Below are 25,420 nucleotides of genomic sequence, written 5' to 3'. Positions count from 1 at the left end.
ACAAACGTATGCTATTATTTTCTTCAAACACCTGAATATAATTGATGGTGGTTTTTCTGTGGTAAGAAACAACTTTGTAAAAAATTAAATTGAGCAATAATTCATCTTTCACAAAGAGATAATTTTGAAAGTTTGTCCAAATAAATTAAAATCAAAAACAGGTCGGCTGTCCCAAGCTAAAACACAGTATCTGCTTTTTAATTAATGTTTTACTGAACTCAAAAATGACTTATTTTAAAAGCTCTCCCGAATGACTTGCTCTCCACACGTATTATTTCACTTAAAAACATCTTTTTTTAAAAGGCAATTTAAGACGTGGGTGTAAAAGTCTCTAAAACGTAATTAAAAATTTATCGTGTCAGATAGTGTGTTTTTCATTAGTTTAATTTTTACAAATACTTACAACTCATCTCTAAAATTAAAATAAAGTAAATACAATTTTAAGCAATTTTCAGTACAAAAACAATTAATAATAGTACAATAATAGTATGTACAATGCAAAAGAGTGTCCTAACGGGAGGTGTAATTTTAATTTTTTTGATTGAAGATTAAAATTTTATTTCAAAATAAAGTTCCATCGTTGCTATTAACCATAATAGAATACATTATCTGTCAAATGTTTGCCTTTGCTCCTTTGGCAAGAAAGCGTTCTTTGACGAAGTTTTAGACACTTTCAAAAAACAATAGATAAAAAAAGACTTAATGGCTTAATCATTTTGAGAAGGTGTCGGCTTTATACTTCTTCACGTTTTACTTTTTATTTTTTTAAAAGCCACGAGAATTACGAGCTAATTCTACTCCTTAATTTCAAGTAATTTGGTTCTAAATGAAATTTTAATAATTTTTGTGATTGTAATTTAAATTTATGTTGATGATGCCAGTTGATTGCCGAAATATGTTCCTACAACGGAGAACATAATTTTTTCACAATTGGAGAAGCAATAACTTTGTTACCTTCAACTCTTTTAATTCTAAAAGAAAACGACTATTCTGTAGATATAAACTAACAACTAAGTTCGGTTAAGAGTTGTTTTTATATTGTTATGTAAATTTATGTTGTTATTATAAAATTACAAAAAAATATAAGAATAGTTTTTAACACTTATTTGAGTTATTTCTACTTAAAGAATGGAATACAATCGACCGTTTCTAAGGTATTTTGTAGACAATGTGTTTTACACTGGGAAAAGAACTTTTGAGCTGTATTGTTTTTGCCAAATTAACTTTAAACAAATAATTACTAATAAATATTTAAATTAATGTAAGGACAAAAATAAACTGACTTATGTAAAAAAACATTTTTTAATTGTTACTGTGTTTTTGCTTAGTACAGCCACAGGTATAGCAAGTAACCATCAAAATGCACTAATTAAAAAGTTTGGTTTGTTGGTATTGGCTAGTTGCACCCACAGCATGTATTAAAAAAAGCCAAAAAAGTTCTTCCAGGATTCTAATGAGAATTTCTTAAAATTTATTCAATAAAAATGGAAACAGGTTTCAAATTTGCATTCGGCACCGCAAAAATTTAAGAGTATATTTTTGTCTAACGATTTTTTGTACACCCGGTATATAAAACACACATGTGTAACTCTTGATAGGTCGAAAATAAGTTTTCTAATTATTGTATGACACGACAGAGAACGTAATCTAGGGGAATGTATGTAAATAATCAACATTCCATTCGTTAGTCGTTTGATAAAGGTGCATTTTAATAATTAGACGGTGTAATCAGCGTGTCACTTGAAACGAACTCGAAAACGGCTAGTGACCAAATGAAGTAAATAAAATACCAATCCAAGAATGCTTAGCAATTTGCTCACAAGCGGTCAAATTAAAGTTCACTCCATGTAATAAATCAAGACTTGAAAGGAAGATCCGATATCACTATCAAACTATTAAAACTAAACGAGCATAAGAGATCAATAAATTATTCTGCTGTTTCCTCTCCAATGGTCGGAGGGCGGTATAGGAGGAGACCCGTGGGTAATTAGAAAGTATATAACCGGCAATTAGCATGCATTATCGCCTTCGTTTGTCAGAAAGCCAATAAAACGACAAAATCTGCGAGTGATCTCGTTCTAGTGCGATTTTAGTTGGTTTAGTTGTAACAAAGAGCGATAAATCAAAAGCACCACCTCGATACGAAACATGCAAATCACTAAGTTTAATAAATGTCGATCGAGTGATAACAAATATGGTCGAGGAACCGACCAGTGTGCGAAGGCTAAACTGATGACGGCTCAATTACGGATATCCACTCTTGATTTATCTCTTCGCTAATAATCACGGGTTCCCGGAGAGAACTCTGAAACGTGTAGGGTGAACTATGGCCAGACCACCCGGACACTCTGTCAACGAGCCAGAACGTCCCTAACAAACGGCTTTTGCCCAAATTTCCAACGTCTTGATTGCTGGCACAAAACCTGGGAGGCCGCCTCATAATGATTATTGATTACATAATTAATTCGAACAGATTCAGCTTAATTAGTACATAAATTACGATAAAGTACTAGAAATTAGGAATAATTAATGGATTGCGTTATGCTTTCCCGATCGTTTGTCTTGGGCTCCCGAGGGCCCCTGATTTGCATACGAACTGATGCAATCACGGTTTGAACATTTAGCATGGGAAAATTTATCTCCTTGCTGAAAAAAAAAAACTAAATGCGACATTTTGGACTAAAATCACATATTTCCAGAGGCGGTCCGGGTAGTTAACAGATCCCGCAGGGTTTTATCTAAATGAAATCGGCAGTTGGTCTGTCAGAGGCACTGTAATAAACCAAAAAGCTACATCGGATGGTAGTTGAGGCTGTAAAGAAGCTTCCAACCCACTTCTTCTTGACATCAGATAATTAAATCAGTGTGAGTCAGGAGATTCACGCTTCCAAATGACATTACAATGGTCGACTTTATCGTGTCATCACAATCATGTCATGCTCTATGAAGTTATCTAACAGCCCAAACTTTCATTCCTGAGTAAATGAAACTTTATTGGCAGATTGTGGGTGGCGATGTCATAAATTTCGCCTAAAAGGAGCGAATGAGCATCCACTAATTTTCATAATATGACGTTGATAATTTTATAAGCTCAATTTATGACAGGCATTATAAAAACTCTGGAGAGGTGTCCATCACCGAATTTAGTTGTTTACCTACTTCTCGAACACGTTTACTTTCTTTCAGATTCTATGATAGGTACACAGAAAACATACTGAAAAGGTAAAGCTCTGAGATTTGTAGTTATTGTGTTTCGAAAATAGCTTCACACCTCAATAGGACGATTTTCAAAGTGTGACTAAAGTGGAGCCGCTCTATTATGTTTTGAGAAATGGTCGCGCTCCGAACAGGACCGGATCAACTGGAATTTTATAAAAAAACCTAAAACCTAAATTTACTGGCTATTTTTAAAAGCCAAAGTCATACAACTTGTTTCAAAAGCTAATTAGACTCCATTATTAATTTGTAAATTAAATAAAAAAATAAACAAATTGGAATTTGGGACCAATCATCGCTAAATTAAAAAAATCACCTCTAACACACCAATAATTCTATAGATTTTTTACCTCCAGTTTTTTATTGCCATAGTCTCATACAAACACATTCTTTGGTACAGATTACACATAGATTAGCTTATTCATATTCTTGTATGCAATGATCTTCTAAGATACAAATAATATCCTAGCTTATGGAGGCAGATGACTTTACAGATATTGCAAACCCCATTTAAGTATTTTTCATACTTTTATTCTGAAGAATTTGAAAACTCTTCAAACCGTTCTCCAAATAAGGAAGAACAAAAAATTCTCACGCTTTGAATAAAATATTTTTAAAGATGATATCTGGGTTATTTTTTATGACATAAATCATAAACTTAGCACGTGATTATGTTACTGAATATGTGTTTGCATATTAATATTCTTTTCAGTTTTTTATAATTTATTTTCGTATACTAAGATTTATGTTGTGTAATGTGTAATATTTATTTTTATATGTAAAACTTTCAAATTTATATTTAATATTAAAATTATTACTTTTTTAGACTTGAATGACGTAATTGACATTATTAGTAACCACGGGTATGAATACAAAACTTCTTAATAAGCTATTAAAGATTAAAACAACATTATTTTATTTTAAACTTCGTTGGAGAAACATACTGTACCCACATTTTAAATCAAGTTAAACAAGATGTTATTTAAGAATGAAAGATGGTGTAACATAATTCAAACTTTAACATTACATGATGTTGTAGTGAAATAAAGATTTGATTTGGGATGATTTAATCAGCAGGATAAGCAAAAGAACATAAAGAGTGTTAACATTTAAAGAACTGAGAAGTGCTTTATGTTGCACATTCTAAAAGTTATAATCCGGTTTTGGTTGAGCAAAAAGATATAAAGAACAGTATGATCCAGACTATTAATTAACAAATTCGCACTGGAACGTAAAATATCAACGTATCAAAAAGTCAATGGAGCGTGGAATTATTACAAACTCATCTCCTCGATGGTGTCATTAAAATCAGAATTTAGCCTTTTCGCAGCAAGTCAATCACGCGAACGTTGTCAATATGGTCAGCTCGGTGCATGTTTGCATAAAAATATTATGGTCAGATATTCAGCGTCTCATTAAAAACACATAAATAAAATCGGTCGAGTGTGGGCATGGCATGTAACATGTATAGATGACAATATAAACGATTTTTGAACGTTTGAGATTTATCTTGGTATGGAGGAACCTAACGTGGCTATCACGGTGGCAGCAATAAACCGTCGCCAATAAAACCACGTCAATAAAAGTGATTTTAAGTATAATTTAACAGTGGACCGTTACGAATTTTATTAAACAAAATGTATTCCCCGTGGGCCGTTTTAATGGGAGAAATAAGATAATCGCCAAGTCAGTCTTTAAAGGAGTCGGTCTTATTACCAACAGATATATCTCATGTCAATTAATGCGCGCTTGCTACCAACTACACAAAAGCGAAATAATAAAGAGCCAAAGCGATACTGTCGCAATTGCCGACCGATTTATTTCGTTTTTGTTCCAGGGTTTATGGTGTCATCACTCTCGGCTCCGAAGTCTTCTGCAGCCGCATCCCCGGCCTCACCAGCCGCCAGAGGGAGATGTGCCGCTCCTCGCCAGACGCCATGGTGGCGGTGGGCGACGGCATCCGCCTCGCCACCGCCGAGTGCAAGTACCAGTTTAGGCACCAGCGCTGGAACTGCACGGGAATCGACAACCCCACGTCCTTCGGACACGTCGTCATCGTAGGTGTGTATTTAATTGACCACGGGATAACGATCACGACGAGTCAACAAGCTCGCAAATAAACTCTTATTTTGGAATTGATGAAAATATGAGACGTTTATTAAACAAAACGACGTCAGTTACATGCTTTTTTTACAGATTTGTCTGCAAAAATTTTGCATTGAATATTAACCTTAAATTAACTAAAAACTACGATTATACATTGGATGTGACAGAGACTGTGCACGGTTTTGAATCAGGAAATTTACTGTTTTCATTAAAAAAAAATTATTAATTATAAGAGCAGAATTTCGATAACTTTAATAATACTCGTATATCGGAACTTTGAAAAGTAAGAGTTCGTTTCTTACACAGACGATTTTCTCAATATTTTTTTTCAAATAAAATTTCGAGTTTCTATTTGTAAAAACTTGTTTAAAATGTCACACTTGTGCCATATTATCTTCACAGAAATTCTATGGCAGAGTATATACTTATACATTTTTAGTAATATATAGGTTTTGAGTCATAAACTTAGGGAATAGTAGTCCTTGCCCAATAGTAACGAATAGTCAAAAAAAAAATACTATAAGTTTCTTGGTTACTAAGATATTGATTGCGTCATAAAAACACTAGAATTCCTATATTAAAATTAATAATAATTAAATTTAATTTAATTTTTAATTTAACTAAATTCAAATACAGGAACTCTAAAAAACCCTATTCAACTTTTAAATTTTAAATAATACCAAGATTATTGTTATTTTGACCAAGATTGGTATACTGGTAGACATCGACTTCCTTAATTTAACATACGATGGTGACAATGAACAAAAGTTATGATAATTGATAAGTAATGAGTAAAATGCAAAATATTTTTTTCGTATAGATACCTAATTTCATAAATTTCCAAAAAAATTAAAACCGTACTTTTCGAAAAAAAAACAATTTTATCCACAATCACTCTATAAAAAGACTTTATTCCACACTTTAGATGCGTATAAAGTATCACTTTATCCACTAGTGGAATAAAGGAATTTCATACCACTGTTAGTAACCAGCGCACCGCGTAACAGCTTACTACGTTTAACCAAAAGCACATTTGGCGTGACGTTTAAATGTCAGTTTAATTTTTAATTAAGTTTGGAATAATTTGGGCCTGTGATTGTGTATAAAACGTTATATTGCAGTCGTGTGTTAGTCGCGTTTTATCTAACACACTCTTACAATAAATAACTATTATTTCCGAGATTATTTCCGAAAAGAAAAAAAGTTTTATCCACAAACGTCACAAAAGTGACCACTTTTATGACTAAATGACACAGGTAAAAGTTTTACTTTTCAGACATGGAGTAAAAACACTGTTTTTTTTACGCCTAGGTGTTTTCACTTTTACTTGACATTTACTTTTACATTTATCACTGTCTCTTTCTTGTCTCTTTCGCTTTTTCAGCATTTTCTGGAGAGGTACAAGATAGATTATCAGCGTTCGACATTTTGCACTATAAACTGCACCAGTTATTCACCAGTTAAATCAATCAGTACTTTCGAAATCTCAACACAAATTCCGAAACTGACGCGTGACGTTTGTTATGATTTTATTACAAAGCGTCCTGATTATTGAGGTGATTTACTTGATTATTGGTGTGTTGCTCTTTTCTCTTCATCTGAATCGTTTGCGGATAAAATAGTATATGTTATTTATAATAACATAATAACATAATCTACTATTATTTAACTTATTTTACATTTTACTCGTTATTTTTTTCATTGTCACTATGACATGTCAAATTAAGGAAGTCATTGTCTACCACTATACCGAGCTTGGTCAAAATAATGATAATCTTATTGGTATTTTTTTAAATTTAAAAGTTGAATAGTGTTTTTATGACGCAATATCTCACTAACTAAAAAACTTTATTAACTAGATTTTTTTTTTCACTATGTATTAACAAATATTTTTATGTATCCTTTTTTTATATAGAGGCTGCAAGGAGTCAGAGGTAAACATGAGATGCTTAAATAATGAATTTTAAATTATTAAAGAATAATATTGTTGTTTTGAATTCAATTTCTTATAAACTAAATTTTGATTTTATAAAGAGCTAATAGGTACCTACATATTCGAAAATCAATTTTTCGACAAAGCTATTATAATTAAAAAATTTTAAGCTAATTGCTAAAATTTGAAGAAATTATCTAAATATGATACATATTTTGTAAATTACGATATAGAACACAGTTCTACAGACAGTTGGTTTGTGTTTTTTTTTTTTTTGGTTTAAAACAAGCGGTGCTTTTTGTGCTTGTTGATTACATTATGGATAAATCGCCGAATAAGGCATTAAGTCAAAATACGGGTAAAGATCCATAATGCCTGATGTCACATTGTGTTAACATCGTTGTTCCTGTGCCCGGAACACAAACGGCGTGGGCGTGATGCAGACACCTGTGGATTCACTACCGACACATCTCTGTGTCGGCCGGAGTGTGAAGGTGTCTACAAAATTGTTGAAAATTAGAACGACAATAAAATTTTCCTCCCATTCTAATTTATTCCGAGATTATGTAATAAAAATAAAAAAATCACCCACATAAAACGTCGTCGTCTATAAATGTGTGGATGGCCTTTATTGTCATCAGTGTGTCAGTAGTTACTGACTTTTTTCAACGCGATATTTACAACGGACTATTGAATTTTTAATTTCATAATGAGCCTTGCTATGCGACCTGCCTTATCATAAATATCAAATTTTATGGAATCATTAAAAGTTGAATGCAGCTCGCTTTATAAATACTGCATCGTGTTAGACGTACCCTATAAATAGCTGCATTTAATAATTATCCGGTATTGTCCTTATGTTACTTAATATCTCATAGAAGTTGTAATTGCAAAGCGTGTGCTAACACAAACCGCACAATGTATGAGCTTTCCTGTTAACGCGACAGATTACATACATTTATGGCGTATTAATAAATAATTGCTATTTATGAGCAGTTCTGGGTTACCTCTTCCACACCAAGCCATAAATACACACACTTGCAGGAATCTTACGGTATCCATTTCAATTTCCGGGGCTCCGGGCATAAAATATACCAACAACAAATACAACTTCATATTTACTTGAGATACTTTTTTCTCAAAAAAAATTTTGTAAGTTGAACTTACATTTTTGTTAGTTTTCCCACTATGGTTGAGTGAATTTACAATCATATAAGACAATGAATTCTATCAAGGGGGATAAAATTATAGATTTCACATTCGCATGTCAATAAATTTTAAAAAGTGAAGCTTAGATAGACTGAGACTATGGCAAATACGTGCAATAAATTTTGCTTGTGAAATATATGACAAGGAATAGATTTAAGCTGACAGAAGAATAATGTAAACCATATATAAATATGTAGGTTTGATTTATCAAAGATTTTATATAGATGTTTAATGATCTTTATTATGAATGGAATCTTATTCATGTCAACTAGAAATTGAAATAATTTTTTGTCGTTTTTTTGTTTTTTCTTTTCATATATAAATTGAGTAAAAATGCTTGATCCCTTGAATAAGGACATGTGACAGAATGGGCATTTGTAGTGGTGAGAATCTGGTTAGGGCACAGCTGTGGTCCAACACGGCAACCTACCCGCTGGCAAAGGACTTGTTTATGCGCATTAATGCTATAGTTTATGATCTGTCAGGATTAAAGAGGATAACATGATAATCCCAGACTTGACACCCTTGATATTATTTATTTGGTTTAGATAAATCACAATTTTACGTTTAATTCAATATGATGGAACGGGAATTTATAAGAATATGAAAGTCGAGTTGGCAAATTTATATATCCTTAATATTCTATTGTAAGACATGTTTTTTACGAAGTCAAGCATTTAATGAAAATTATGAATTATTAATGTAAGGTTAAAGATGCACGCAGTCATAAATCCAGCGTTTGTTTTAATTAATTACATTTTATTGTGTATTATTAATGCGTCTGTGTGGGTGAATTTACCATTTGCAGCTACCATTATTTATGATGATAAATGTAATACCTTCTTATATTCATTAATTAGGAAATGTGGTATTTTTTAATTAATTGTGGTGAAAAATTGTTTACACGATTTTATCATGCAGTCGCCATTAAATTTTGCAAAGGAACAGTAATCATAAATTTATTCTTCGGCTAATTGCCACGATTCGGCTTATTCCTGATGTTTCAATCGAGTAATGATTAATATCCTTTTCACTTATTCTTATCTAAATCGACGTTCTCTGCTTATACACTGCAAATAAATAAATGTCGGATTGTCGACAAATTAAGATAAGCTTTAAATATTGCTTGTCAACTAATTCGCGGAATAAACAAATCAAGCAACTGTATAATGTATCTTTTTATTGAGAAATCTCGTACTTTCTATAAATATCAACAATGAGGTGGACATTTCCAAATTCCTAAACGTTCCACATTTTTACAAGCGTCATTACACGAAATCCAAAGGTTTAGATATAGTTTGTCTGAGGGTCGCGTGGGAGCTAACAACATGATTACTGATCGCAGATAGCCGTGACTGCTACCGTCGGGCCCACTTCTCGTCATTGGTTGGCCAAACAAGACTCTTCCAGACGAGCTCTGAATTCTGATGACTAGGTGAAAATGTTCCGGAGCGCTCCGGACGGAATAGAGACATTTGGCGGAGGGGTGTGGGTGGACGAAGACGTGTGTGTGCTTTACCAAATGCAAATGTTCAAAGATGTCGATAATAAATCCGTTGATTGTGCACTGTGGGCTCTTGTAATTCTAAACCGGACAAGAGAGTTACATCAATCTGACGCCCTCGTACACCATAAGTATATCTCATGCGCAAGGTTTCACTAATTAATGGCATTTGGTGAAGCTGAACTGGCCAATAATGGCAAACCGATTTCACATATTGTTAAGTTTATTAGATTTTGCACCGAAGGTTGTTTATGTAACTGGAAATATCATTTCAGTTTCTGATAAATTGTTGTTGCGGCTAGATGCGATATCCGCTTTATCTCTACCATAAACTCCAGGAAACATAAAGTGGTACAACTGTGATTTTATTCCAACTTAAAAACTGTATTTTCAACTCTGTGCTCTATGTAATGATAAAGTGTTCAAGTAAATAAAACACAAAGAGATTAAATTGTTTTTTTTTTTCAAAAAGGTAATTCTGGACCATTAAAAAATTATTTAACTAAAATTTCATTATTTAGAACTAGAATTTGTATAATAATAAGAATATTTATTTTTATTTTATTGGGTTCAAGTTATTTTTATAACCAATAGTTACTCAGATCAAATGCAAAATTTGTGTAAAAATTATTAGTGTAAAGAAGAACCATCCATACTCGTATTATCCAACTCTGATACTATTTTGTGTTCTTGAAACATTTGAATAAACTTGTTTAATAAAAGATATTAATTATTTACTTGCATTTTGCTTAGCTTATGTTAAATTATTGCAGATCTTTATCTCTCCTAGAAGTCGTTTTAAAACATGATTCAGTAAGAAGATTTTAATATAAATTGTTATCTTGCATATAAATCTGGAGAGAATTGCCTTATATATTGCAGAATTACTGGAAATACACATTTATAACAGCTCATAAGTTACAATCAAAGAAATTAGTAGAAGCTGGGTAAACTATTGGTTTAGAAAATGATTTCTAAAATGTAATTTAGTTATTACGACTATACTCATGAAAAACAGAATATTCTGTGTTATGCAGGATGTTCCGTTTTTATTGTTACAAATTTATACAGGCGATAGAATATTCAATTTTAAGTTAAAAGTTTCCTATGAACATGTATCGAAAAATATTATATAAGGGAGCTACATGCTCTGAAGCATCTTTTAATGGATTTTTCAATATTCCAGAAACCATTGTAGATAAAATTACAAAATTTGGTACAACTGTTAATCTTTATACACCCAAACGAACCCAAAGGTAAAATGTCAAAATTTTTACTCAGGGGGCGTCCTAAACTTGGGGGATTTAGGGTAAAAAGTATCCTAACTTTTTTCGCTGTTGGTTCTTGCCACTTTTAGCCACAAAATTTTAAATTTCATGGTTTTTAAGTTCCATAGTTTTCCACAAAAAAGAGGTCTCTTGCGTTTTTTCTTACTTACAAAATCAGTTTACAATTTGTCTTACAGACAAATATACAAAAGATAAAAATTAAAAATTAAATTTGTTTTACCGTTTAAGATGCCTGTGAATAATAATTTCGACAACTAATCTTAGAATTCGTTCAGGTGTTGAAAGGTTATCTGCTGTACCAACTTTTATCTGTTCTGCAATAGTGGGAAATCTCCATTAAAAAACGCATCTCTTTTAGAGGGTGTAGCTCGCTTACATAACATTTTTTAATACATTTTTATAGGAAATTTTTGTCTTAAAACTGAATATTCTATTACCTATTTAAATTTGTAACAAAAGAACGGAACACCCTGTATATTACAAAAAAATTCACCACTGTAAGTAACTTCATTATTAGGTATCTAACTTTTTCAAGTAGGTGAAAATTTCTACTTTATTTTTCAAATTCATTTGACTGAAACATTTTATTCTCATGCAGTTTATTGAAAAAAATACAATACCTAGTCAATAAAGTTTCTATTAATTAGGTACCCTAATTGCATTTATTATGAATTTTTTTACATACTCAATGGTTTAAAGTTTAAAAAAGTGTTTTCCAACAGAGCCTACATTTTATTTAAGTAATAATTGTTAATAAACTTGGCTTTTGATCCTTCGGGCTCCGAGTACAACATCGGATAATGAAATTACAGTTAAACGTGCTTTAAGCTTGAAATATTTTATTTAGTTTAGATTAAATAAGACATAAAAAAGCGATTTTCTTCGTATAATCTCGTATCATCTTACGCTGCGCATAGATAAATTTCGTTTTAAGCTCTTAATTTGTGTTTAATACTCTCTGATTAACTAGATCTAGTCAGTAATCTTGAAAATAATATTTAAATGATGCGATAAATGCTCGTCAGATTAGAATAATGGCACCGATAAAGTCAATTAAAATCTTAACACGTGGGTATAATTCGGATCATAGTCGTGTTGGCGTACACATCGCCGTTGGGCATCACAATATCGCCTACAAAGCTCTTGCAATATCATTAAATCATATCACGTGTGAAAATCAAACAGCGTACGTTTGTTGGCCATGTTTTTCTCATTAGTGCCAATGATAATGAATTACCACAAAAAAAAATGTTTAGACAGACGTATAATTGTGATGAGTGGATACTGAGAAGATCGCAATCAAAATTTGATTCGTATATCTTAATAGAAATCAAGCTTTGAATCATAGTCTTTAGAAACGTAATTACAGACACGTATCAGGCACAGAACATAATTTAAAAACCTCTATAATAAAGAACAAAACGGACCTATCTTTTAATAAAAAACAAAAATAAAAAAATGTATAGTTTTGGGTTCGGAAAAATGACACTAACTTTAAATTACTCAAACTGAAAAGCTTACACTTTACATAAGCACCAGCAAAACGTTTAGTCACAAAAAAAGTTTTCTCTTTTTCTCTCTTTTTTAACAAGAAGTTGTTGGTAGAACAAAATTTTCCCCTAATGATTGCAAAGTATAAGCTTTTATATAAATAAAACGATTGTTGAAGTCAAACAAATTGTGTTTGCACTTTCTATTGTTAGGAATATGTCAAAGTGCTTAACAATCTTCGTTACGAGTAAGCAGATTAGTTTCACCTTTAAAGATCATGACGAATGGATTCTTTAAATATTTAATTTCGAGACATTTTCTAATTTCGCCTGATTTATGTGACGTGTTCAAATTCTTTTCTAATCTGAAATTATGGGATCTTTCTCAGTCTCGTTAGTCGGCCGGATTTCGCTGAAAAAATCTCTATAAGGCATTTGAAATGACATTCTTGTTCCATTTGTATTCCAGTCACATACTTGTATAGTTTTCAAAAATATCAGTGAGTGGCTGCCGTCCATTGTTCGCCAATAAGGCATATCGATGCATCAGCCATAAATCTAAAGCGGCTAATTAACCGGAGACGTGCGTAATGTCCCTGCAATCCGTCTAGAAGTCGTCACCGCCACCAACCCACACAATTCTGTACCTGCAAGACTCTTGTTGGTATTAATTGCGGCGTCTATCTCTCCAAAATATCAGAATTCGCCGGAATTTAAAAAAACTGGCACTGAAACCCTTGACCGAATTATGGCCAATTAAAGCGAGTATCACTCTCAATCATTAAACCGCATGTTGTTAATCCTGCAAGAAGAACGTGCGAACGTCGCAGGAAACATAATAAAGTAGTGACAGGTAGGCAGATCATGATCTACGGCCGCAGCTTATTATAGACAAGCAACTTTAAGGTGCAACTGTTGGAATGAAGAAATTCAAATTAAAAAGCACGTCGTTATTTATGTTAGCGAACATGCAATGTGGATACGTTTGTAATAAATACAGTGCGTAATGAATCGAATTTACTCGTATTAGGAGAGGCGAATTTGCATGCGTTGCAGCAAAAGGACCCGGTAACGAATGTAATTGGTCAGAAGTGCAAGTTATTACTTCGGGAAGATAATGGGAGGCACTGTTTGGTATAATCTTAGTTGTTCGATGTAGTCGACAACAAGGCGGATTTATCATTTACAATACGACAGCGGCAGGGGGCATTTAATATACAGTTATCGAAAATTATTCGAGCTTAATAAAAGTCAATATTTTCATTTAACCCTTCAACAATTTTTTTTTTTCATATCTAACTTCATGAATTTTTAGATAATATTTTATTATTTTCAATAAATAGATGCATATCAACAAGTAAAACATCAAATGTTTCATTGTCAAAATTCGGCGAACGCGAACAAAACCCAGCCTAGAACTTAACTCTTTTCATGGTAATTTTTCTAATTACTGAAATTTTGGTTTTTGATTAAAGTAGTTTTCGTTTTCCAATGACTTAAAATCTACATTTTTAAAATCTTTCTTAATTAAACATTACCATTTTCGGTGCTTAATTGACCGTGACTAAAGCATTTATTGGTTTAATATTGATCCATAAAGTTTGTTTAATATTACCGTACAGAAATTAATACACAAAATAAATTACAATATTTTTACTGTATATAAGAGTAAAAACAGTTAATAAAAATATTGCAGAATAACCAATTCATTTTGCCCCTCATTTTTTACAAACACAAATACAGAATTGAAACATGGTGACACATTAAAAAATTAAAAAGCTATTTTTGTATTAAAATTAATAACATAAAAACAATTTGAATTATTATCAACACATCAATTCATTAGAAATCAATTTAATATCTAAACAACTCGGTAAAGGTAAAACACAAAACTTCAGTTAAAATTATACTTATTAGAACATGTGCACATGTTTTAAAGCACTTTTGACACTTATTTGTTAGTATTTGAATTTTTCTTAAAAAAATCAAAAAATTCGGAGTAACAATAAAAAAGCTCTTTTCCTTTTTTATGCTCTTATACTCCTCCTCTTTCTTATGCTTTGCTCTCTTATTTGCTCTTATGCGCTCTCTCTATCTCTTACTTATTAGAACATGTGCACATGTTTAAAATTTACGCTCTTTTGCGTCCGCCATCTTTTGACAATTATTTGAATTGAATTGAATTTGAATAAGAGAAAAATTGCTGACTTTACCGGGGTTCGAACCACGAACCTACCTGCCAGAAAGTGCTAATCCAATATAATTTATACATGCACAAAATTTTTGAAAAATTTGTTATAACGTTTTAACACTTTTCTGGTTCTTTTGCACTCCCATAGAGCATTTGGAGCAATTTTAAAGTCTTTAATTTTTTCAATTTCTGGCAAAATTTTGATCGATTTTCGGCACTTTTAATTTTCTACCTTAAAAGAAATATTGTCCTGTGCACTTAACAACAAATAAATAATTTCGCGCCTTAATTTGAATGTGAAAAGTTCACCTTTTTTCAAGATTGTAGATTTTTTAAATTTGATCCAAGAACGTTTTATTTATTTTTTGTTCCTAAACAAATTATTTTTTAATGTGTAATACATATTCAGTAAAAATTAAAGTACAAAATAGATATTTTCCAATCAATTCGACAAAATAACAATTGATTAATCTCATCAATTGTCTGTAAATAATAATTTTATTACTGTATTTTGTGTTACTAATAAGAACGTTTTTTAAGTTCAAGTTTTTCATTTCCGCCACGATGAAATTAAACCCAATGACCTTTTTGAAGTGAAAGTTCATTAACTTAATAAATTAATTATAAAATTATACTAAAGGTCAAACTCCAATAAATATCTAAAATTTGGACCAGCGCATTTTCGCTCTACGCAAGCTTATTATTATATTTTCTGAACGATCAGATACTGGATTTTTTTGTTCATATTTTTTTAATGTTTAATAAATAATGGCAAAAATTTTCTAAAATTTGTCCAAATTATGCAAAACTAATAATTTCGAAACGGAGAAGTGTCTTTGAAAGAACAGAAATACAATATTGAAACATGTGTTTACAACTTTGCTTCTAAATTGCTTTTTTATGCTAAAAGATAAATACTCTTCGATCGATACAACACCTATTAGGCAAGATTTGGTAGTATCATATTTCATTACAGTCGTCCAACGTTAAAAATTTCCTCTAACGAGGACGAATCATCCGCCAGCAGCAAAGATATTCTTCCGATTCGAACAATTATGAGTGAGAACCGTCACGGTGTAGAAAGAATTATTTAATAGGCCTTAGAGAGCTTACACGCTACATGAAAAGCTATGATTTAGACTGGCTATTATTCCGAGCCATAAGAGATAGTTTATATGGAATGCGTAATAGAATGGACCGCATTTATGTATGTACTTGGTCAGAAGATCACAAAGCGCTGAAGACTCGATCCAATCGTAAATAGCAACCGGAGTCGGACTCAGCCCGAGCCGACGTCTATAAAGAAGCCTGTCTTCACGGAAACACTCGCTAATCCCGGACGATGTCGAACCGTCCGGATTCTTATTAATCACTTGTTCATTTTGAAGCTTAGTGTCACGAACTAGAAGTTTCACTTAGTGAAAGACGCCGCACGCACACGTCTCTTCTATTACACGAAAGCCAAACCAGACGTGAATTATATGTTTACCTTTCTTTATTATTTATAGCAAGTCCACTAAAGACTGATGCTATCGTGCAAATGGGATCTTATTTCATACATCAGTATGTTATAGATATTATAAACCAGCGAGTATGAGAAATATTCACTCCCGAGATTAATTGCGTTTCTGATTTATGAAACGATGCGAATATTTTTAAGGGAATTCTAAAGGAGCTTGAAACTCCACGTCCGACTACGGAGTGCTGGAATTAAAAATTAAATGTCATACGGCTTTCCATTTAGATGGTAATCACGGTGCTTAAGTAGCTCTGTGCATTAGGGAATGCTGCTAGAGAATTTACGATATTAGTTATAAATACTCTACATTTAATCTTAATTTTCTCTAGTTTTATGTTCAAATGACGCGCTCGTCTGATTATTTACAACTGAATTAAACCAATATATGGACTGTTTGTTTAGAGTTCGTGTAGATATTTTAATTATTCGATTAGAAGGTGTTTTTCTTGTCGACACCCACCTGTAATAAACAACAATAATATTAAGTACAGAAGAAAAATTATAATTAGTCAGGAAAACATAATTTGTTATATTGTCAGTTTGTAATTAGCAAACATTCTACAAAGACTTTGTAGGATTACCTAGCAGTATAAGTACTACGTTTATTAATTGTTATAACCTTATTCAGTTTAGTAAATGTAGACACGGCAATCAAAAAGCTTTTATCCTTTTGTACAACCGACGTAAAACCAATTTTCACTTTTATAAACAACAATAAGATGTTTGCAAACAAGTATACACCGATACAAGTAGGAAGTATGTAACGTAATGCTTTCTTATACTATTTCTATTTTTCTTATAATTCTATTTTTTTCTTAATTTAGATTTTTTTGTCAAAAATAATTATTATCAGAATATTACCTAATACCTACTAGGGTTTGAAGGTTTGTACATTTTCACAAAGACTAAAAATGAATTTTTAAAATTTAAAAAACGTATTTTGTTAGAAATATTGGAAACCAGAATAATATATATTTGTCTCAGAAGTAATTAAAAAAACAGTAGATAGATGAAAAAACGGGTTTTTTAGAGTATCTTAAAATTTCCTTTTTTACCATCATCCTTGAGCCGGAAAATGCAATTTTTTTATAATTTGTTTTCAAATTCAGTACATCATCTTGCTGCCACTTAATATTTAATATATTTTTACAAAAACTTGTTTTTAATTGTTGCAGTCAGTAGGAATTGCAGTTTATTGCAAAAGTACGTTTTGAAAAAAACACAATATCGACAGTAGAAAACGTTTTATTTTTTCAGACTTTCTTTAAACTAAAAAGGAAATAATATAGGTACTACACTGGACTGGAACCAAAAGATTCTAAAAACAAAACTATAAGCTCCGTCAATTTTCGAAGGCTATATTTGCTACTGAGAATTATCAAGATAGTAATATCATGAGTGCATGCCAAATTGTCGATAATTTTATCGAGTGCCCGAGACAAAATTAGAATCAATTTGGCATACACGAGGAGTATTTTGCAAACTAATTCTCGAACAAAATTTTCAAAAACAATATTTTCATTATGAGAAATTAAAAAAAAATCAATCAAATTATTCAAATTTCTGAGATTCATCCAATGAGATTCGCGGTTATTTAGCATACTGGTAAATTATCGATAATTTGCACACGTACTGAATTATTACGTAATTTTTCATTTTTAGTAGTCTTAATTTGAAATCATAAATTCCCTATTCGTTGAAAGAGTAATGTTATTAGGGACATCAAGATTTAATCAATGTACCGCAAACGACAGCCGCAGAAAGCTGAGAGATGTGACATGTCTGAAATAGGCTACAATACCTCGAGCGTTCTTAATCGCATTTTAAGAGCTGCAATTTAATTATTTTGATTAACACCATCCACATATCAAAGTCGACCCACGTGTCGGAATCGTGAGTGAGGCAAGCCAAAGTTATGATTCAGAATACACAATTTCCGTGGGTTGCAAAGGAAAGGGATGCTAATACACTATTTAATTATTCTGTGCTTTAATGCACCGCCGTCGCTTAAAGGTACCTCTTCGCCCTTTCTTTTTATTTATTAAACAACAATCTCTCGCACCTCCTAAATTACATACACTCGTCTGTAAAAAGCTTTCTCTTCAATCGTATTATTAACATGATTATGCACACAATACGAATTTTTCGCAGAAATCCGCCCACGATGGACAGAAATTTTTTTAGCAATGAAGATGTTGATACGATCGTCTAGCTTTGTTAACAAGTATCTGGAAACTTACCTTTTAGGTGTTCATTGCCAATTGTCTTGTTTTTATGCTGACGAATAGGTGTCTTGGTGGGACTGAAAGGTGGCAAAACGAGTTTTATTTCACAAAATCTCATAGCAATAGTTTAATAAGCAGTGTGCAGGTACTTGGATAAAACACGCCTATTGTTCCCACTATCGGAACAAGTAGGATGAACATAGCCTGTAGATAGAACCATGATGGGTAAATGTGGGTACATAAAGTCACGCAATCACGTATTAATTGGTGTTCTTCGTGCAGTTTGAATGACGGCACCGAGTCGTGGGAGGTGCTAAATCATTAGCAGCAATTGATTTATATAGGCAGTGAACATCGACGAGGAACAAACGGCTATTAAACACAACTCATGATTTTATCAACAATTTTAAAGACGATTAAAAGTGCTTAGACCGGTACCGAGATGCGTGTTTCTCGCTGTTCATATTTTTCTGCTTATGAACACTGATGAATACTAAGTAGAGGCGTTAGATGGATTCTCGTCCTCGTGCTTAAAGGCTGTTAATAGAGCTAATGAAGTTGTTACTCTGGTAATTATCTTTGATGTGTTCGGCTGTTAATTGTTGCAACTGCGGCCCACAGTTTCTTATCTTCGTCTCTAATTGATGCGATATGCTAATCCCAAGATTTAATACCTGATCACTAACATGACATCTCTTCATTTTTACCGTCTGATTAGTATTAATCCTTGACCAAGTGGACATTAACACACACTCAAAATGCCCGAAATTCCTCCAACTGAAATTACCCCCCCAAAAAAAAAACAAAACAAAACGAAATTTCCACGATTGTGCTTGAAACTCCCATCAGATAAAGAACAAGAAAAAATACCCCAAGTACTAAAAGGTTAACGGTTATTGTCAACATTTTGCTCGGTACTTTAAGCACATTAAGGACATAATGTTGTTGTTGATTTGAACATAATTGCGAAAAACATAAAATGCTATTAACCAAGTGTGGGTATGTTGTAAAGATGAATGGAGAAATTAGCAATAAAATCTCATTTTACCAATAAAAAAATTAATGTGATTAAATTTATTTTGAAATCGTTCAACAACTGTGAAAATGTGTAATAATTTATAACACTTTTACTGCTCACAGCAGGATACTGATATTTAATTTGACCCAAAAACAAGAAATTGTTATTTATAATAATGTTCTCTGTTATCTACGCTACAAGTGGTCAACAATTAAAATGTTTGCACCATGTAGCCACAGGAGTGCTATAAGAGCGATTCTTATTTATGGGGCAGCATTTTAAAAATAGCTTTCAGCCTTCTAAACCATTTTTCCTCCACTGGTAGCAAGAATGAAAAGAATAGATATGTGCAACGCACCCTTTTTGGGTTATATTCAAAATAAAGATTATACAGTGAGACGCAAAATTATGGAACAATCTTATTTATTAAAATTGAATATAATTTGTTTTGACAAAATTGCTCGAACAGGTATTTTTTTTTAAATACAAAATTTCCAACTTGATTTAAAATTGTAGGTATGTATGTTTTTTGTTGATATTATTTCACTTTTTCGATGATTTTTTTCTAAAACTTTATATAATATTTAATATTTTGTTGTTGTCATTTTGATTAAAATTAAAAGATGTAGCGGACTGGCTAAAAAGTTAAGAGTTTCCATAAAAAAATGTCGATGACGTCATTACTCAAAAACCAAGAAGTGCATGTAAAATTTCAAATCAAGTTAAAAATTGTGAATTTAAAAACAATGACCTGTTCAAGCATGTTTTTAATAAGATTATTCCATAATCTTGCCGCTCACTGCATAAAAAGACAAAAAGTGAAAAAGAAACTAAACAGTCCCAATAACCTCCTAAGTAAACTCACTCAACAGAGCTTTTATTTTATTTTTTCAAAAAATGCAGATAGCAGAAACCGAATATTTGGCTTTAATACATACTTTGAAAAACATAATTTTAATTTTTAAAAAATGTCTCAAGACAAATTGAAAACATACTGACTATCATCGAATGAAACAGGGAAAAAGAGTGGAAGTATTGTGAAATTGTGATTCTTTCTTTGAATCATTCACCTCTTTCAAATCCTTATTCTTTCAACCTTGATTAGTGTTTTATCATAATTACAAACTTTTGCTTGTGGCAATTTAATGATCGCGGAAGACAAAATAAATGACTATTTTGTAATCTTCATTCTTTACAGTTTTAATTATTTTATATTTTACATTTACTATCTACTATTTACAAACCTCTAGCAAAACGATTTGATATAAGATATGTAGAAGTTTATGCTGCTGCTGAAATTGATGACAACATAAACCAGCTTTTGCACACTGTTTCTAATAAAAATGATAATTTGTTCCGCTTTTTGTTTCCCTAATGTGCTTGTATGAAATATTACGTAAATTTGAGCCATAATTACATGGCGTCATCTGTAATGATTCTCTGTCTCAAGATGTTTTCCACAAGTTTTAAAGGTTAGACAATCAATAAAGCAAAAAGTCGCCAATGCTTGCTTTATTTTAATTAATGAGGAAGATATTAATTACCATTAATATATTTAACGAGCGTGTTTATTAATTTAAATATTTGAGGCAACATTATAATAATCTTATTCCCTGCTATATTTATGAGAAATTAATGCAACAGCTCGACATATTTCAGGCTCGAGAGAAGCTGCCTTCACATATGCGATTTCCAGTGCCGGAGTGGCCTACGCTGTCACTTCAGCATGTGCCCGAGGCAACATATCGGCTTGTGGTTGTGCCCCAGGTCCCAAGCTTCGTGAACCAGCGCCGTCCGGATGGAAGTGGGGCGGTTGCAGCGTTGACATTAACTTCGGTATGAGGTTTGCGCGAAAATTTATGGACGCTCGAGAACTCGAAGGCGATGAAAGAAGTGTGATGAATCTCCACAACAACAAAGCTGGAAGAAAGGTAGGTATCTAGAGTTTTTTGATCTTGGCCTGCTGATCACCACATATCATTCAGAAGCTGTCAATTAGAGTCGTGAAAAGTGCTGACCATGAGAAGTCGTCGGCTTGGACTTTTTGCTCTCAAATTGTCTACAAAGCTATAATTGAGTGGTTAACCACGACGATAACGTGGTTATCGATATATTGCAATAAAAAGTGCTTGTTATGATAAATGGGCTACGTGAGAGTTGTTCACTGAGGATATTTATGTAACGTGTAACATTTTCAGAAATTTCTCGTTAGCTTAAGCAACATACTGTGTTCATAATTGATTTTTGCACCGGTTACGTACCGCTATAAATCTATTCTAATCAGTGGCGCCACATAAATAAAGATAAGCAATAAAATTATTGGTGTTTTAAAGTATTGCTCCACTCCGGTTCTAGCAACCAAGTAAAATAAAGCACTAAAAATTTCAATTAAACCTGTTGTTTAAAATTAATTAAACTGTGAACAGTCTTTGGTCATTTAAAGAAAAGCATTAGTGTTCATTAGTCATTAACGAGCCGCCACTGATTTTAATTGTCTAAGAAAGCAAATTTTATAGCATTAGCACAGAAGTGAATTCCATCAGGCTTTGTTATTTTTAATCCCCTACTTACTTATTACCAACAAACTAATTTTATAAATTACTACCTAGCCGTGTGTTTGATCATATAAATCATCCGCAATTACTCACTAATAATGAGATATAAACATAGCAATGAAGTCGTTTCAGTAGCCCCAAGTCGTAGCATTTTCAAATCTGCGTCTTGAAAATCACCTCCAGCTCACATAGGTGCAAATTTCTGCACCTATATTTATTATAACCCAAAGGAATAATCGCACTGAGGTGGAAAATAAAATTTCGAATACCGCGAATCCAATTACACTCACTTGTGTATCATTTGCAGGCGGTAAAAATGAGTCTTTTGACGGAGTGCAAATGCCACGGCGTTTCTGGAAGCTGCACAATGAAGACTTGTTGGAAAACTCTTCCAGGATTTAGACAAGTAGGCGACAACTTAATGAAGAAGTATTACCGAGCGCGGCCAGTAACATCAGTTCCCTCGTCGCCGGGTCCCAGAGGAATTGATTCGTTCCGAAGGCCGAGGAAAGTGCATCTAGTTTTAAAAAAAGGCAAAATAGCTATTAAAAAGATGCCAAAAAAATCCGATTTAGTCTTCCTGCAGACATCGCCCAATTACTGCGAGCGCGATCTCGCTGCAGGATCATTAGGAACGGTCGGGAGATCCTGCAACAGGACTTCCCGAGGTAATTAGGTTCGAGAGATTGTGGGATTATGTTGTTAATGATTTATTTATAGGAAATGACGGTTGCGATTTAATGTGCTGCGGCAGAGGATACAACACGCATCAGTACACCAGGACGTGGCAATGTAGATGCAAGTTTCACTGGTGTTGCTACGTCGATTGTGACACCTGCAGTGAAAGAACTGAGGAATATACCTGCAAATAACATAAATACTCGCGTTTTTTACGAAAGTAGCTCTTTGGTAGGAATTTTTACAGTAACAATTCGTACTTTGACGTTCACAAGTTACCATAATTATTAAATGTTGTTTCTGTTTCTCATGTACATAACACTCTCCAATACTGATTTTGTAATATTGTCCCTGTACAGGTATTAATGTCGATTTAGGTGTAAGAAATCGTAGCCATTTTGACAATTTAATTGTTAAGTAGCGAACTCCATTTGACAAACTAATTTAATTCTAGGTTAGAGATTAGGCTTATGTAGTAGTTGGTAAATTATTTATTATTTAAAATCCACTCCCTTATTGTACTGTGCTTTGTAAAACTGCAAATACATTTTTACACATTTTTTACCGTTTCTTTTATTTTAAAGTCCAAAAAAATCTTCGAAGATATACATGAGGATTGATGATTAATAGCCAATTATAAAAATAAAAACAATAAATGATTAATTAATTAGCTCGCGTTGTCAATTAAGAGTTATTAAGATCCGTTTAGATGAATAACAAGTTCTTACATTTCTGCATTTGATTTAATCCTATTAGTTTTATACCCGTCATGCAGCATAAAGACTTTCACTCAAAGACATCATTTTAATTTGTTTTTTTTTACACTGATACTTTCTTTTTGTAAAATGAGGCATAAAAATATACAATATGCCACTAAATATAACTACAGTTTTATGAAAATATCAGTTTACGATTTAATCCACATTCGATCAGATACGTATAACATCTCTGTATGTTTTTATTATCTGGAATCAGCAAAAACAAGAAATTATGTAGGCTATAAAACTGAAAGAGAAGAAGCTTATTAGCTCTTTGCATTCAAATTTTTAATAATGTTTTTATTAACAACAAATAAATAATTGAAACATATAATTTAGAATATATTTATCTTTATAAACTTGTTTCCTTCTTAAAATTTAAGACTACGTAATTTTATGTTTGTTACAAAAAAGTATAAAAACATAAAATCTTATTATAAAGCAAATAGTACCTCACTAAGTATTTTTTTTTATAATTGTAGAAATTGTCAAAAAATTTTGATCTTTTTTGGTCTATTCATTGTTACCGATGTTCTGTTCTTGTGTATGTTTTTTCATATTTATTATTATTATTTTATTATTATTATTTTAGTTATATTGCTGAGGCAAACCTATTAAGCTATTCAGTTAAAAATAAAAACATTGCCAATATAAGACACAAATAACGTTAAGCATAGTTACAATTCAGAATAAAGCTAGCTTCTTTGTTTCCTCTTCTGATGGCCAGCAGTAAAAAAACATGTAAAATTGTTATTCCAACAGAAATAAATAGGTTCAAAGTACTAAATTTAAATTCTCATAATTTCGAAGTTCGAATAATTTTTTTTTAACTTTTTTTTTTAATGTTCCTGGTGTTTTGTCTTACTTGGCATTTTTCTCTGAGACGCGAGTTCTAAAAGAGCCTGTATTAATTTTATTTATGTGATGCTGATGACTGATGAATAATGATGATACATCACAATTTATGCAGATGAGCAAATAAGTGGAAGATATAAAATTGAAGTTTGTTTATTGGAAGAATTTATAAAAAAAGAAAATGTGTTCACTCGTTCTATTGAATCCCAAATAACATAGCATGCAAATAGTAATACTATAGATAGGTATAGCAACAATTTTATTAGTGAATTCAACAATTACTTACTTATTTCAGAAAAATGTCAAATTTTACAAAAATCAAATGCACCAAAAAATTCAAAAGATAATAAATTTTCAAATTTTCTCCAGTTATGAAAAAATTTATAACGAAGTTGGTAAAATTCAAAATGTAAGAGTGAGCGACATCTACTCACGAGTAGAAAAAGTAGGAGTTCGCACCCACATGTTTCTGTAAAAAGCATCCGAAAAATGTCTAACCTTACACTTGCTTTTATTTCATGGTTCCTAAACCTAGATTCTGCGCTTTTTTCTTCCCAAAATAGCAAGCGCTTAATTAGCCAGAAATGGTTTAATCAACGCTTTCTAGCTTATGTAACATTCTTGGCTGTATGAGTCAATAACTAGACAGTCGTTCAATAAAAAATCTTTTCTAAAATTACTGATAAATTGTAAAAATGCGGGTAAAAATCCCTCGTGCGGGGGTGTATGGTATATGCGTGTAGGAGTCGCGTGTGCGGTGCGCGCGTCGCTCTACGCTACACCCGTTCATTGATCAGAATTGAGAACGGAAAGTAGAGTGCTTGAGCGGAGCGCGGACGACATCTTCAGTGGCCGTGAGTGTCATGTCATGAGA

At 32.2% G+C, this 25,420-nt stretch overlaps 1 protein-coding gene across 1 annotated transcript in view; it reads left to right on the top strand.

The window, feature by feature from the left end:
- The window catches only part of LOC123011653 (protein Wnt-7b), a 29,715-nt gene extending 6,218 nt beyond the window's left edge, over window positions 1-23,497 (top strand). The window contains exons 2-5 of the mRNA XM_044409207.1: window positions 5,054-5,277; window positions 21,360-21,631; window positions 22,563-22,923; window positions 22,976-23,497. Of these exons, the coding sequence (XP_044265142.1) occupies window positions 5,054-5,277; window positions 21,360-21,631; window positions 22,563-22,923; window positions 22,976-23,127 (1,009 nt within the window). The 3' untranslated portion in view covers window positions 23,128-23,497. The remainder of the gene's footprint in view (window positions 1-5,053; window positions 5,278-21,359; window positions 21,632-22,562; window positions 22,924-22,975) is intronic.
- The last annotated feature ends 1,923 nt before the right edge of the window (window positions 23,498-25,420 follow it).

This window comes from Tribolium madens, unplaced genomic scaffold (assembly GCF_015345945.1).
Source record: "Tribolium madens isolate multiple individuals breed KSU strain unplaced genomic scaffold, Tmad_KSU_1.1 Scaffold_91;HRSCAF=231;Tcas5.2_LG7, whole genome shotgun sequence".
In the NCBI taxonomy this organism is placed as follows: domain Eukaryota; kingdom Metazoa; phylum Arthropoda; class Insecta; order Coleoptera; family Tenebrionidae; genus Tribolium; species Tribolium madens.
The sequence above is the reverse complement of the archived record's forward strand: the minus strand, read 5'-3'. Positions and strand labels throughout refer to the sequence as shown.